Genomic DNA, 16,188 nt, shown 5'->3' on the forward strand with positions numbered 1-16,188 from the left:
CTGCCTTCTCCTGAACTTTTCTTGAATGCTCTTCCCTGACCTCTGCTTTCACACTGTGCTCGCAGCAGCAACTGAATGAACCTTCTAGGGTTGCTGAGAAATGTGTCTGAACTCCCACCCAGGGACTGGGAAATTGCTTAGCTCCAGGGCTGCTGCAAGCACAAAAGGCATAAGCTGTCTATGAGAGGGCTCCACATTCAGCTGATCCCCAAGATGCACATTGCTCAGGAAACCTGCAAAGGACAAACCCCAAGCTTTCAAGGGAAAAAAAAAAAAACCAAAACTAAACAAACATCTACAAGACTTGAAACCAAAATTCTGGGTGTGCATAGAGTCAGAGTTTTATTCTACCTTATATAGGTACTTGGCTTCTAGTCAAGTTGATTGACTTTTACTCAAGTTGATTTCTAATTCTAAATTGCTCCTTTGGGGGCCCTAGATATGAGTGATACAGGCAATTCTCCATCTAGCAGTAGGCTTTACCCCCCCCCCCCCTCAACTTTATCTAAAATCTTAAATAGAAATCTTTAAAAAAACCTCTCCATCACTATAACAACTTGTGACACTACAGAAGATTTCCAGGTTATTCTCAAGGGGTTGATTTAGGGGGAAAAAAGGGAAATTGTTTTCAGGGAAAGTTAGTGGTAAAACATTTGTTTTTGACACACAAAAAGAGGTCAAAGCCCTTCTACAAATAGAGAATTTTGAGAAAGCAATTCTGAGAAAATTCATTTTTATGTCCTGTGGAAAGTTTTCACACTTGTCACAGTTAAAGGCCAGCTTCTGCTGACAAGGAGGCCAAAAAGTCAAATGTAACTCAGTATAATTATAAACATGGTAAATTTTACACAAGGTCACTTGAGAAAGCAAAGGGGTCTGTTCTGGAAGCTTTTTTGCCACATTTATCACCACACAAGAAAACACTTATGTTACCAACACCTTGCTCATGGATTACAGAAATCAGCACAGCTTCTGGTTTAGAGGAAAAAAGTCAGTTTCAGGTAACAGCACAGAAACTTGAGGGCAAACAACCAGCATATGTTTCAGATCCATTATCTTTGACCAGCAGCAACTTCAGCAGGTTGACAGGGACCTGATGGCCTCACAAAATAGGTACGATACACAACAAGACCCTCCGAGAAGCAGGAGAACTGGGCGAGACTTCTCCTTGATTGCAGTAATGCAGCACACTGGTACTGCATGATAAAAAGTCTCCCACCCACACAGAAACTTTTAATTTCAGTTTTCAGCCTACTTTTGTAAGGAGCAAGGCATTCACAATTTCACAGTTGTACTTCTCTCCTACAAAGCTAAGAACACTTCAGTCCACTTAACTCATTTTGACTGCAAACCCTTCCCTCCTCTTCAAGGAGCTCATCCCTCTCTACCCCATCTTCATGATGTCCATGTGAACTAGCCCATAGTTGAAGACCCTAATCCGGCTTCTCAGGAAGTGAAAAAGACAGCCTCAGCTGGGCTGAGACTCTTCCATGGGGTTCTGTATGGCAAATCACCCCTCTCCACTCCACAAAACTTCTCAGACCTGTGCAGCTGCATTTTGCTAGAATATTGTCACTGTTTTTAGACGGCAAACAAGGATCCCCAAGCCCTAAGGACCTGCAGACAACCATGTAGTTCCCTGCCGACAGCTGAGGGGTTGTAACTAGATGATCTTTAAGGTCTCTTCCAACCAAGGCTATTCTAAGATTTGATGATTCTGCAACAATTTTCCGGGCATTTCAGCACAGTGCACAGTTACCCGGCTCAGAGGTGCCAACATCCCTCCTTGTCCGCTCCTCTATGCAGCACAGGCTTAGCATAGGGGAAACCAGAGAGGGTCTGGCATAAACAGCCACTACCATGAACTTCAAAGCTACTTTTGGAACCCTGTAGCATGCCTGCACAGCCAGGCAGCACCGAGCTCAGCTGTGTGTTGTGAGGTCTCTGCACGCACGTCTAGACAACACAGATGGGTCACCAGTATTACTGAAACATCTATATCACCCTTACTATGCCCAGACATGACTTCCATCTTGTTCTCCACAAAGGCAAGAGCAAACTCGGCCACGCTCCTCCATCACTCGCCTTCCTGTGGAGCTGCCCTGCTCTGCCTTGCCCCGGGGCTGCGGCAGCTGCGGGGCCGCCATGGCTTCCCCGCCCAGCACAGCCCTGGAACTTCGGCTTCATTGCAGACAGCACAACATCTCCGCGGTTTTGGCCCCAAATGAAAGGGATTGTCCGGTTAAGCAGAATGAAAAGGAAGTATTTTTATGTCTCAGCCTAATCTCACGGATTAGTGCCTGCCCCTTAAATTCCTCAGCACACAGAAGCAGATTTCCTACTTGCGTGGCTGCAGGCGGAATAATCTCTTGCGTAACGGGCGGCGCTCCGCAGGCCGGGCGCAGCGGCTGCCGGTGTGACCGAGGCACTGACCTGAGGCCTTCTCCTTCCGGACAGTGCTGCCGGCAGTACTCCACGATAAAAGACTCGGCGGACACGGATGCGGCACGCCAGCGGACAGTGGCTGTGTCCCAGCACACGGTGCAATCCTCGGCCCTGATGGTGGGCACAGCGGGCGCTGGGGACACAAGGACACGTTAGCTGTGCTGTGAGGAGGGTGCCTGAGGGGCGTCTTGGGAAGGGAAGCAACAGTCACCTCCGTGAAAACCCTTGCGATAGATCTTTGCTCATCCCGCAGTGATCTTTTGCTTGTTTGTATTTGAATGGCAGAGGGCCACATTACAGGGAAAACAAACAATAAAAACATGCTGGGAAAGTCATTGTGAATAGTTGTGCATTTGTCACATTTACTTTAGAAAAGTAAATTTTTATGCCTTTCCTCAAGCAATGTTTCCTCATTTCTGCCAGTCTGCAAGGAGCAGAGCACCGAGGCAGCACTGCCTGCAGCTCTCTGCATTGCCTCAATCCTGTCCTCAGCAGCCCCTGCATGAACTGCATCAGAACAAATGTGCTGCTGCAGAAATGACAGGGAGATGCTGACTTTCTGTTTAATTATGTCTTTTTATTTTTGCAATGCTAAAATTCGGTCCCATAATTTCTCCTTTTTAGAGATTCTGTTTAAGAGCTACAGGCCCAACTGCAATACAGAAAACGGAATATAAAATAATGCACTAGCTGCAAGTAATCAAAAGCTATTGTGTGAAACTGCATATTCAACACTGTAGGCTGAAAATTGATCGGTTGTATTCTCTTGTTTTTCCCCATTCTGGGAAATAGCAACAGAAAACACCTTACCACCTGTTGTGAAACTCACATAAACAGTCCTAATGGCTGAATCCTCCGATTCCTGCAGTCAGCAGCTTATACACATACCAACATGTATGTATGGGTAAACAGCATGTCACAAGACATTAAACTGTTTTTACTGTAATTTGAAAATATCTGTCTAAAGAGTAGCTGAAGTGAGCATACTAGAAAAAGCTGTTACTGTGCTTCTGAGATTTTTTTAACAAATTAACTGCAGCTAGAATACAAAATCTAATTTTATTGTAATATTCTGGAACTCATGCAAGTGTTTGTGTAAGAGGCAAAGACCAAACAGGGTGAAAATCATGCAGGTTTTGAGCAACAGCAGATGTGTCTACTTCGATGTCTTTAGGACTGCAAGGAGAGAGAAGATCAGTTATGGGGGAGAGCTCTGGGGGATAGAGAGATACTTCTTGCCTTGAGCATCATCCCCTCACAGAAAATACTGTTTGGAAACAGAATGCTCCTCAGTGGAGGGAAGGGCAAGCTGTGAGTCTGGGAGGGGGAGGAGCAAGAGTTGGGGGGCTCTGGGGGGATGCTACAGCAGCATTTACCTGCATTCCCCACAACTCTCCAGGCTACACTGACACTTCCATGGGTGCAGTGCCAGCAGAGAAATTTTGTGAGCATTCTCAAGAACTAGAAGAGACTCGGCTTTGTTCTGCTATTAACTGCATATATAAGCAAATTATTTTCTTGTATGTGTGAACTTTCAGTCTGAATTACTAAAAAAACCTCTACGTTCTTCCTTCTGACTTTATTGGGCTACTTGAAGAATTGAAATTTGTCTTTGTATCAAAGCAGCTGGACTCCCGCTGAAGAATTGGCTTCCATTACTGGTGCTTATCTTTCTGCCTTCGGTGTTGAAAAGATGCAGCAATTTTGCATCAGCGAGTCCTCAGCAGTGTCCCCAAAAAGTCCATCTGGGGCTCATGCTCCAGAGGGAGCTCAGCTGAGTTTTAGGGAAGGTGTTCAATAAGCCCACATTTTACCCAGTTTATTTGTTTTCTTAAAGAAACAAGCTGAGGAAAGCCATTAAAGACTCATATAAATTAACTTTTCTTAGAAGGATTCAATTTTTAGGAAAAAAAGTGTAGTGAGCTTGACACCAAAAGACAAAGAGATTTCTAAAAAATAATGGTTTTAGAAAGATGAAACCTCCTTTTAAAATGATGATTTATTAGGTAGCAATAACTCATAATTATTTGTGCATTTGGCAGAAAGTCTCCACTATCTTCACAGTTGCATTGCTGAAGCCAAAAATTTGAATTTCCCCTTTGAGTTCTCTGGAAAATAACATTTGTTAAAATATAAATCACAAATTAAGTATCGGGGAGAATTATCAACATATGTGAAGTCTAGTAGGTTAAGCAAAAGGCTTGAAGCTGTGGCTGCTGCCAAGTAATTTTGACAAGAAACTCAGTGTGGAACTGAATGGAACATAGAATTTTTTGCTATGAAATTGTTAGAAATCCTTGCCTGTATTTGTGACTTCAGGAATGGAGTAATTGTTTTTATCCTGCAGCACTGAAAAAATTGTCTGACAGGAGGGACTCAAACACAGGAATGCTTCTCCTTGCTTGCAATTCAAGAAGCAATAGTTTTGTCAGTACAAATTATTAAAGAAATTAATGCTCAGAAAACTTAATCAGTCAAATGAAGCTCATAAGCAATACTCATCTAGTTACTCATCTCAATTTATAGTACTTAAACAACAGCAGAGCCTCTCAGCCACACCTGAGATTTGTGTCCCACTGAGCAATACACAGCGTGCAACATCAGTAAAGCAGTCCTTCCCTTGAAAAATTAATACCTTAAATCAATGCAACATAGATGTATTCAGGGATAGAGGCAAAACATGCAGGCATCTCTTCCACTGTGGTCAGGAGAGGGAGCAGCAGCAGGGAGCAGCCAGGGGGCTTTCCCAGAGCTTCCATGGAGCGGCGCAACAGACTCAGAAAATGAATAGATAATGTGCCACTCTGATGCTCCAGCCATGTGGCCCAACACTGGAAACATCTTCAAATTGAATGCCTTCAAGTTTCCTCTCAGGAACAATTATGTCACTATCTCTGAGCAAACAAGGGAATGACCATGAACTGCCTGCTATCTGCCAGATGGGCAAAATGGAGCAGTTTCTTCTGTGTCAGTAACACTGTGGACTGAATTAGTCTAAGGACCTGAAACTTGTAATAATAATCAAATTACTAAAAAATGTACATACCTGTTTTAAAAACGGCTTTTTCACTGGGTAGACTGCAGCCTGTGCCATTCACAGCCATGACCCACACACTGTAGCAGCGATCTGGCTCCAGGTCCTCCAGAATGCAGTGGCTCTCTTTCACTGTCACTCTGTACTCTTCCACTAAAGCTAGGAGAACACACACATGCACAGGACCTCACACTGTCACACTGGTAGGACTTACAACTAAACCTCTTAAATAACACATTAAAAACAGTCAATTGAAAAAGATCCAGAAATTATTACTAGCTAAAATCTCCTTATTTCACACTGACTGACAAAGCTTTAGACATGCCCTTGAGTTGAGAGTACAAATGCCATTCATGGCAAGTGGAGATTATTGCCCTCAGTCCTACTGGACTGCAAGTTTGGGACATGCAAGCAGCAGTTACCAACTCTGGTGTCACCACTATATAGCAACAATTCCTCATAATAAACTATATAGCACTTAGGTATAAATTACATATTACAAAAACCCCTTCACATCCTTTAACCTAGATGTATATGCATACATGGATTTGTGCAGAGCCTGGTCTACTTTGAGCTTTTTAACAAATGAGCATTTCAATCCCCTTTATTAAATTTAAATTTTTAATGTTTGAAATATTTTGAAAACAAAAATCTCTGTCTACATGTGGAAATACTTCCTAATGCTTTTTTGGTGAGAACATATTTCTGAAGTACATGCAGGGTCCCAAAAGCATAACGGGAGCTCTCCCCTTGGGAGCTCTGTCTGCAGTCCCCAGGAGTAACAGTGAGGCAGCATGGACACATCCTCTCTGATGGTCAGGCCTCTTCATGAGAAGGCACTTCAAGCAGTGAAAACAACTGCCCTTGATTTTACAGAGCATGATATTATCTTGCATTTGTGGAGACAGAGGGGAGGAGAAGAAGCAGCATCTTCCTCACGATCTCCCCCACCGTTGTCTGTCTTTAGTTTTATGCATTATGTCTTCACAGCCATTGCTCTTCCCATGTCCTGGGCGCTCCCCTGCAGCTCATCCTCCCACCTGCTTACCCTGAGCCAGGGCTGAAAGGGCAGATCTTACGCACCCCCTGCATCTTTGCTGGCTTGCAGCTCCTCCGTACAGTAGACCTGGAAGCAGTCAATGGTGTCCCCATCATTCACAGCCCAGTAGACAGCAATGGAGGTGCTGGTGGCTGAGTTTGGCTCCTGAGGTATGACAGTCGGTGTCTGTGGGACTGAGAGGAAAGTTTCCCATTGTTATACATGCTCCTGTGTTGTCAGCCGAATTACCTACAAATTCATGAGTCAACCCAATTGCTTATTTTCACTCAGGTTGCATATTTCCAGAGAGCAAGTGCAGCAGGAAATACAGAATACTGGTACAGTCTTAGAGCAACAGATTCTCATAAACTAGGAACAGAAAAAAGTATCTGCTCAGCATTGGAAGCCCCCCATTTGCCTCACAAGTCTGGACAAAATAAGATGCAGTCCTAGTACTGGGACCAGCCAAAACCAGCACAAAGCATGTGCTTGTACCCTCCTTCTCAGAGTTATGTGTGTACTGATCCCAGAAACGTGGGCTGTGGAAAGGACCTGCCACAGCAGGAGGGGATTCATGCAGAGTGTCAGTGCCAGTGACAGCAGCAGGGATGTGCTTCAGGCAGAGGTGGCTCTGACTGTACTCTCAGAGAAGGCTCTAACTACACTCTGCCCTGGGGTGGACTCCTACTGCACATGCACAGCTTGGCACTCCTTCCTGCCATGGTCATTTCCCCACAGACCAAGGGGACTGAGACTCCTTGGTTTGCAGTTGAAGCTGAACTCTGCCAAGGCACCTGAACCCCATGGGGCTACCAGAATCATTCCTCACAAGTGCTTCAAAGATTTCCAAGGTTCCCCAGCTTTCACACCAACTTTTGTCTCCTGATTGACACAGATCCAGCCCCAGATGAGATATTGTTTGCCTCTGTGATTATGTCATAGAAGAGAGGGAGGGCAAAGAAAGAAACAAAAAGCCCCAAAAGATGCTAATTGTTAAAATGATTGCAGGGAATGAAAATACATGGTTCTATTTCTTCACCCAGTAAATTTCCATATTTCATGAATTCTCTTAGAATCTCAGCAGAAAGCTTCAGTTTTCTTTTCAGTTATCTCCACAGTAATGATGATAATCCCCTGTGGCATGAACAAGGCAAATGCAGATGCTGGGCTGTTTCCTTATGATTTATACAGAGAGCCACCAGTACAGTAGCATTACATCTGCTACCCATTGAAAAAAAAATTATCCTTCTTATTGCTAAAACAATCCTCATTTTGTCTTTTGACTGCATCTAGAGTTGGCAATTAGGAAATGTATCATCTTTAGGAAAATACTTCCTTTCAGTGGACATGATAGGGAAACCATTTTTTTCCCCATGAAGTTGCCTAGAAACCACTATTTTTGATCACAGAAACCCCAGAGTTGCAAGATCTATTATTATGCCAAATCTCAACAGAAGCTAGTTTACTGAATGAAACTTCTGAAAAAAAAATCATAGATCAAATTTCAGTTCAGCAATACTGAGAAACATTTGATTTCTAATTTCCTTTTGCATAATATGAAACAATTTAATAGGAAGCAATTTCAAAACAGGAAGCTGAACTATTCTCTTCAGAAACAGAACATTTATGCATTATCCTCTTTTAAGTGGTCCCTTTTAAGTGAATTTTAATAAAAAAATGAGGTATTTGCAATATGAGTTTGACTAACTGATATTTTTCTTCAGAAAAGTGGCATATGTTCTCATTAGTTCAGTTTTCATTGAAGTCCTGTGGTGTAAGGAAGTTTTCTGTCATGCTGTGTAATCTCCACAGTAATCCATGTGTTTTCTGGTGTAATGAGAAACAATATTTCCTTATTTCCTTGGCATTGTGTACTTGAAGAAGGAGAGCAGATACATTCCTCTGTGACTCGATTTGAAACTTTTTTACAATCAGCAAAGGTCCTTGCCTTCCAGTATAAAAGGCCAGGACTTGCAGTGGGCTTTGGAAATAATAATTTTTATTTTTTTAATTATTCACACTTTTCTATTCCCAGGCAGAACCTGGGTTCCATTATGCACATCAGCATGCTGCAAGGGTATTTTATGCTAATGCATTTATGAATGGAAATGGATTACATGAAAGGAGGAAGAACTTGAAGGAAAAGGGCTTTTCATTAGTGGATATGGAAAATTTGGAAATGGAGGCATTTTGAAGGAAAATATTTCTGAAGTGGTGAAAATAATGTTGTATGAAATTGTTCAGTAAAACACAATTCTTTTGGAAGGAAAATACATAGATTGAAGAAACCTGGCACATTCACATTCATTTCATCATGTGGCTTCAGTCAAATAAAATTCCAAGTGTCTGAAAATGGTCCCCAGTGTGTGATAAATTCATGGCCATTCAATTCCATTTAACTCCAAATCAAGTTTCATGTATACACGTAACTATTTTTCTTCAGGAAGGTTGTAACCTTGAAAAAACAAACTATCAAACAAATGAAAAAAAAACACACCAATTTTTTTGTCTGCTGCTTACCAAAGTAAAAATCATGATAGCAGTTGAAATACTTTGCAGTAAAAGTGAAGACAGAAAATTTGGTATTTTAGATGGTAAGTAGGCATAAAGGATGAGGTGCTTTAAAGATCTCTTACTAATGGATAATTATTCATTTGCAGTTTGTCAAAGCAAACTGGTTTGGAGCCAGCAAACCCAGTAGCTAATGCAAACTAATCCGGAAAGCAGACTTCAGCAGTTTAGGAAAATAAATGCTGGAGAGGCTTGTGGGAAAAAAAGTATGTGGCTCCATTCTCCTGTATGACCTTGCCAGTAGGCAGCAACCTAGGAGGAATGAACGACTGCACCCATGGGACTGCAAGAGGAGGTTTAGGAACTAAGCCAAGAAACACAGAACATTTACACCAGCAGGTTAACTGGCAGAGTGAGTTACAAAAATGGTCTTTTTATCTGACTTCCTAAAAAAATGACACTGAGATAATGCTGCATACACAAATGCCTGTCCAGCTTCACTGGAGAAGCTTCAAATGCCACAGGCAAATTCATACACATCTGACAAGGACATTAACATCTCAGATATATTTGAGTTCCTCCAAGTCTAATAAAAGCAGTGGTGTGGAGGAGAGAGACAATCTCCCCATACTGACACTGCTACGAAGTGCACTCAGCCCTTATTAGACACCAGAGAGTCAGCACAAGGTGGGCACTTCTCCAGCGTCCCATTAGTCTTGAAAATCCAGCCATGAACAAATCAGCTTAGGGAATCTAATGCTCTAGTTTCAGTGCTCAGGGACCAAACACATGACAAAGGGTCTTCCCTTCAAAACCCAGGGAATGACTGTGATGGCAATGGCGCATGTGCTGACGAATGGGAGGGCACAAAACATGACGGTGAGATGTGAGATCCCTAAACCACTGTTCTCTTGAAAAAGAAACACTGGAGTGGGGTTCCATTATGAAGAAAATGAATCAGCAAAATGGTGCTGATAAGATCTTTGTTGACAGCTATCCAGATCAAGATAATACACCTCTGTATACAGGCAGAGCAGAAAACCCAGGCAGGCTTTTTAAAGGACATGAAATATCAGACAGAGATAAGTAAACCCCTTTCTCATGCGCAATTTTTACTGCTATTCTCCCAGGCAGAGGCTGTTTCTAGCTATAGTTAACCACTTTCCCTTTCACATCCCTTGGGATTTTCAGGTGCCTCCATTCACTTGTGACAAGTCCAGGGACCTCAGCCATCAACCAGCCCCCTGCTCTCATTCCCACACCAAGCATTCTGGGACTGTCACCCTCAGATGAAGAGAGCTCAGGAGACCCTTTGATTGCTTCTTCTATCTCTGTATGCAAGGAAAAACAACTTCTTTAGCCCTGGGAGATTTAGAGATCAAGACTTTCAGCTTGTCTGAGGTACAGATGTCTAAAATGATGCAAGAATCCCCCAATTTAGCACTTCTCCCTCCTGCTCATTTTACTGTACCTACTATAAGCCAAACACTTGTGCACAATTAAACCTCATTTTACATTCTACTGTGATTGCTAATTACATGGTTTGCAAATCTACACTTCTCATATAGATTCTATTATTAGCTTCCTGAAATTTCCAAAGTATTGCCAAAATGTTAGCTTTTGTGAAGACAATATCTGGAGTTTCTTACCAGCCGTGTGTTGTAAGGAGTGTTGATTGCTTTGTCCTGGACTGTCTGCATAGTGCTCAAACAGGGAAAAAGCACTGGGCACCTTCTCTAAAGAGAGGGTGGTATCCATTGCAGCAAGTAACCTAATTGGAAGAAAACACATATCTGTCCGTGTAAATCCTTTGCAGCATAGCATAGTTTTTCAAAGGCCAGAAGCAAAGACCACGTGACATGTACTGCTTTGAATATTTCCTGGGAACTTAAGGACAGCATACAAGGAGAAGCTGCCTCCCTCATTTTGAACATTTACACCATCCTGCAGTTTTGAATCAGGAGGACAATGAGAGTGCTCATGGGTCTGTTACACTTAACCCATGAGAATGTGAAGGTGTGGAAGTTCTCAGCAAGACTCTCAAGAACACAGGGGTTTGGGCTTGCTAATGCAATGCCTTTAAAGGTTACAAACCTTAGAGCTAACTACAGCAGCTGACTCCAGAAATGTAATGTAAAGCAGCTGCTTGTGGCAAGCTAAAAAACATGAGAGGGAAGATAGATTCTACTTAATTGCCCTGTATTTACTGGGTTCATTATATTAAAAAAACCCAAACATTTTTAACTCTGGGACAGAAGCAAACTCAAGAAAATGGAAGTTTTTTTCAAGGCATCTGAATTTTATATTTCTCCCCTTCATTTTATTTCAGTCACTGAAGTAGTTAATTATGCATAATCTTAACAAAGTACAACAAATATAAAATACACTTTTTTAAGAAAAACATGCATTGTTAAATAGACTTGTTCTTAACCTATTTTATGTAGACTGGTATTATCAAACTAAAGTAATAACCAAGCCCATGCACCAAGCAGAATAAACTTCATTGTGTAAGTAAAAAAGTAAAGATCAAGTGGACAGAAAGCCTTGGGACACTGTTTTGTCCCATTTTACCTGCTCTAATCTTATGCAATAAACTAAATGCAGATACATGGCCAGACAGTTTGACTTGCAACAGGTGAGTCCAGATTTATAGTTCTAATTCTGGAAATTTATAGAAACCTTGAAGGGGTGTTTGGCACATTCTCTTCAGATTGCTCTCCCGGGGTTGTAATTTGATTGCAAACTGAAACCATGGCGTTAGTGTTATACCCCAGACGGTGTCAGCACACATATCCCTGTGATGGCTGAGGCAGCACTGACAAGGGAATGTTTGATACACACTGCACAGTGCCCAAGCCCTCTGGGGAAAGTCAGGGGTGGTGGGCTGGGCAGTGCAGTTTTGGGAGTTTGCAGGGGAGAAGCCTGCAGCCAACTGCTCTGAATGATTTCCCTTTACCATAGAGAATTTTTTTGAGGAATATGGGCTTATGGTTGAACATGTCTCTCATAAAGCATGGGACTCACCAAAATAACTCCCTTGAGAAAATCCCACATGGCAGAGAACTGTTTGTGATTGTATGCATTTACTGGTGTGTACAGGCAGATGCAGGTACAACGAGGAACCAGCCCTGTGTGACACACTGTGAATCAGGCAGTGATTGTGGAAAGCCATAGGAAAACATCAGCTCGTAGTCTCCTAGCCAGGTTTTGAAATCTACTTTGTCTCATTTTTCTGGAGCTGTGTTCAGAAACATAGTCAAATTACCTGTGTTGCTTTGTGTTATAACCTTTCAGAGGCTAAGTGTTACAGAACCAGACAGTGAAAAAAGAGATGTAATACCATCTGACTGATAAGACATACCATCAGTGGTATGTCTAAAAGATGGAAGCATGATCACAATGGTTGTTGTATATGTATGTATAGCAAAAACTACAAGGAGCATCTGTTTAAAAATGTCTGTGTAGAGATTTAAAATTGAGCTGATGTTTTTACATGCTATTTGTTTAATTAATGTACTACAGAATGTGTGCAAAACACTTCAAAACCAGTCAGTTACAGCAACAAGTATAAAGCTGCTTTTCTAAATTTCATTATTTGCAAGGTTTATAAAGGTAGCTCTGATTGCTAGCGGTGTGTTTTCAAAAGCTCACAAATACTAAATGAAGCATCCAGCATGCTAGGCCTAGTACTCACTACAGCGCACTTAACCCATACTTCATGTACCTTTTATTCAATTCTTTAGATGACTAGAGAAGGGAAAAGAAATGTGTTAACAGTTTGCAAAACCCTCGAAGTGTTGAAAAGTCAGTCATGGTCATCTAACAGTCTTTCTACTCTCCACAGACAAAAACCACCCAGCTTTGTTGACTTGAGGTTGTGTGGAATGCTGCTCATTCACAACAGAAGAAAATTTACTTCCTTAGAAATGTTTCATTTCAAAGCTCTGGCTCAGCAGGGTATTAGAGTATAAATCTCATTTTAAGTGCTTGAGGGGTCAGTATTAACATCTAGATTTAAAGATGGAGCATAATCAAGTACTTTCTAAAACCAGGACTTCTAGAGAAAGAAATCACTTAAGAATCACTTAAGAATGCACATTAAGAATAGTTAAATCCAAATTCTGTCTAAAATGTACTTCATAACTTCTTATTACTAGAAGCCATATGGTATTTTTACTTATGTAATGAGAGTTTGTCCCATGCCTCAGGAATCTTCAGATAATGTTTCCTGGCCTGTGAACAAAAAAGTTCCTATCCTTTATCACTAACAGAAGGGAGCAGGGAAATCCAGTAATTTTCAACTCCCAGAAAAGAATTACAGATTACAAAATTATATTTGCCAAAACACTGATCCTCACAAAATCAGGAAAATAATCTAATCCCAAAACAGCAAATCTACCACAACATTCACTTGGTTACAGGATACTACAACATTGTGTGGCACAGAGAAGAGAAGAAAGCCAAATATTGGTATAATTTCTGTGGCTGCTGGGGCCCATGTGGGCTGGACACTTGTATTTCGAAAGCTGGCTTATTTTGTGTGAGTGATCAGTCTTTAGACAGTAATTTGACCTTTCTATTTCTGGCATTCCAAGATAGTTTATCTGCAACTTCCAGGCCACATGCTAATTCCATAATGGGGGAAGATTATTATCCCAGAAACTCCATCCTCTTTGAGACTGGTAGTATACTTGTGGAGAGAAGAAAGTGCTGTCACTCACTTAAGGACAAGTCTTGCAGCAGAAGAACAGTATTGAAGGACCCAGAACCAGCAACATCCTCTAAGCAAAGTTTAAGACTAATGACTGTATGAGTTAGTAGGTCCAGTCCTGCAGATTCACTGGAGGTGTTTTTTACATCCAGGAAGGACCATTAGAGCCACACACATCACATGCACAGCCCTCAGTCTATCTCATTGTCATGGTTTCACCCCAGTCAGCAACCAACATGGCCCCTCACTGTTTTTTAACAGTAATTATTTATCATAGCCTCAGTAATTTGAGTGCATAAATACTGTCCATCTGCTTATTAAAAACACCCCAAAAACAACAACAATACATGACAAAAAACCCTACAGCCCAGAAACAATTTTACTTTTCTATTACATTTTCTTGTTTCAAAGATCACTTTCTTGTTGTTTATTATTATACATAATATGTAATTTATTTTTCATATGGTAAAATACCTAAACACTCTAACATCTCTTACTTTTCAGTTATTAATTTTAGATATATTATCAAACTGTCTTTTCAACTTTAAAAATGAACAAGACCGTTTTACTAGCATGTCACATTTTTGTCCTGGGCATCCTCTCTACAGTTCTCTCTGAGAATTCCCACATCAAAACCAAATGATCCAGCAGTTTCAGAGTGGAATAGCTGAGCTAGCAGGATTAAGCTATCTTAAAAAAAATAAAATTCATTGAGACCCTAGATACATAAGTCTTTTCCTAACTAATATAATAAAAGCTACAGCATGAAAGCCAATTCCACTTACATTTAGGAAAACAAATCCATCCACTTCATCTGTTTCTTTTACTGTTGTCTCCAAAGTTTCCTTTGCTGAATCAACAGTTTGCTGGAAATTTACCATCTGCTCATACAGGTACTCCATTTTCATCTTCTTCACTTCCTCGAAGTTCTCTGATTTCTCATCATATTGCGCTACCACTTTCTTAAGCATCTCTTCATTCTGCTTTTCCAATAAATCTGCATTTTTTTTACAGTTTTCCTGCAGAATAAAATGACAACATTTAATGAATACACAGAAATTCTAAATTACCCAAAGACGAGCCATCCACCATATTGATTCTGGCACACTGACAATAAGACAATTTTATTTCTGCAGGCAAACTCCTCTGTGAGAAATATGTCTAGAGAAATAAATCAATAACAACAACAGCTTTTTATTTTTTTTAACTCTTTAAAATTAAACTTTAATATTTCATCACAGAGATAGAAAGTCTGACCAAAAAATAGCTAAAAATGCATAGTTACAACTGGAGTTAATACAGTTCTCAAGGCTTAAGAACTTGGGCAATCAGAATTTAAGATACTGTCCAACTAATTTAAATGCTTTGCATGGGATTCTAAATAAAACACCATGTGAGCTTTTTATAGGCATAAACAAAATTAAGGGAACTTTTTCCTTCAGTGTTTGACAGTTACATATTCGACTCTGCAGTAATATGCAAAAAAGCAATCTTTTTCTTCCTCCCAAGTTAACACCTTCCAGTGAACTTCCAGAGAAGTCAATTTGAGGACTGGAGCAGCAGCCCATTTTAGTGGAAGCAATAATGCTGCACAAATAGGCAAGCATATTTTAGAAGTAATCCTGCAGAGGAAAAGAAAAATAGTGTGATAAAACACTGGACTTACCTCAACTGAATTAAATCTCAATTCAATATCACTCACAAACTCTTCAATCTTCATTGACTTTTCTTCCAGTGCTGTTAGCAATTTACTTAACTGATCCTGAAATTTAAAATGTTTCAGTAACTTAGGCAGGTTATTTTATAAACTTTTTATACAGAATTTATTTTAGGTGAATATTTTTCTTTTGCCATGAGCCAACATTGGAACAATTTTTAAGTAAGTTCAAGTATCACCCTGGCTGCAAAGACAAGCACAGAAATAGCAACTGGAACAGTCACAGAACTGTTTCCAAACCAAAACAAGTGAGCTCAGTTCGATAAGGCACTCTGTCCATACAAGCTGTTGAACGTTAAGAATTCCAAAGCAGCTTTTCCAGAGAGTGAAGGTACTCAGAGCCTCATGAGTGTCCTTGAGAGATCACAGGAACAAGCCCATAAAAAGGAAGATAACAAAGGTAGTTGTGAGGGTAATAGATTATACTGTGTCATGGCTTTTAAAATTAGAATTCAAAAGATAGATATCTGTCTCTATATAGATTAATGTATAGATAAATAGATACATGTTTATGTATGTATATGTATATATGTATATATATATATATATATGTAAAAGAAGTCATCAAAATCATTGGTTGAGTTATGTGGAAACAAAAGTAGTCCAAGGCACACAGATCAAAGACAACTCAGAACTTTTTCTTAGTGCTTCTTGACCTTTTATGAAAATAAGTTGCTCAATTGCTCTGGCACAATTCATAATTTATAGAAATGCTTAGTTTTAATTTGATG

General features: G+C 40.6%; 1 protein-coding gene across 1 annotated transcript in view; it reads right to left on the reverse strand.

Moving 5' to 3' along the window:
- The window catches only part of CMYA5 (cardiomyopathy associated 5), a 45,408-nt gene that overhangs the window by 9,042 nt on the left and 20,178 nt on the right, over window positions 1-16,188 (reverse strand). The window contains exons 3-9 of the mRNA XM_064735958.1: window positions 15,407-15,502; window positions 14,526-14,759; window positions 12,754-12,776; window positions 10,679-10,800; window positions 6,563-6,712; window positions 5,492-5,638; window positions 2,434-2,578 (exon numbers count right to left, since the gene is read on the reverse strand). Of these exons, the coding sequence (XP_064592028.1) occupies window positions 2,434-2,578; window positions 5,492-5,638; window positions 6,563-6,712; window positions 10,679-10,800; window positions 12,754-12,776; window positions 14,526-14,759; window positions 15,407-15,502 (917 nt within the window). The remainder of the gene's footprint in view (window positions 1-2,433; window positions 2,579-5,491; window positions 5,639-6,562; window positions 6,713-10,678; window positions 10,801-12,753; window positions 12,777-14,525; window positions 14,760-15,406; window positions 15,503-16,188) is intronic.

Source organism: Zonotrichia leucophrys, chromosome Z, assembly GCF_028769735.1.
Source record: "Zonotrichia leucophrys gambelii isolate GWCS_2022_RI chromosome Z, RI_Zleu_2.0, whole genome shotgun sequence".
In the NCBI taxonomy this organism is placed as follows: Eukaryota; Metazoa; Chordata; class Aves; order Passeriformes; family Passerellidae; genus Zonotrichia; species Zonotrichia leucophrys.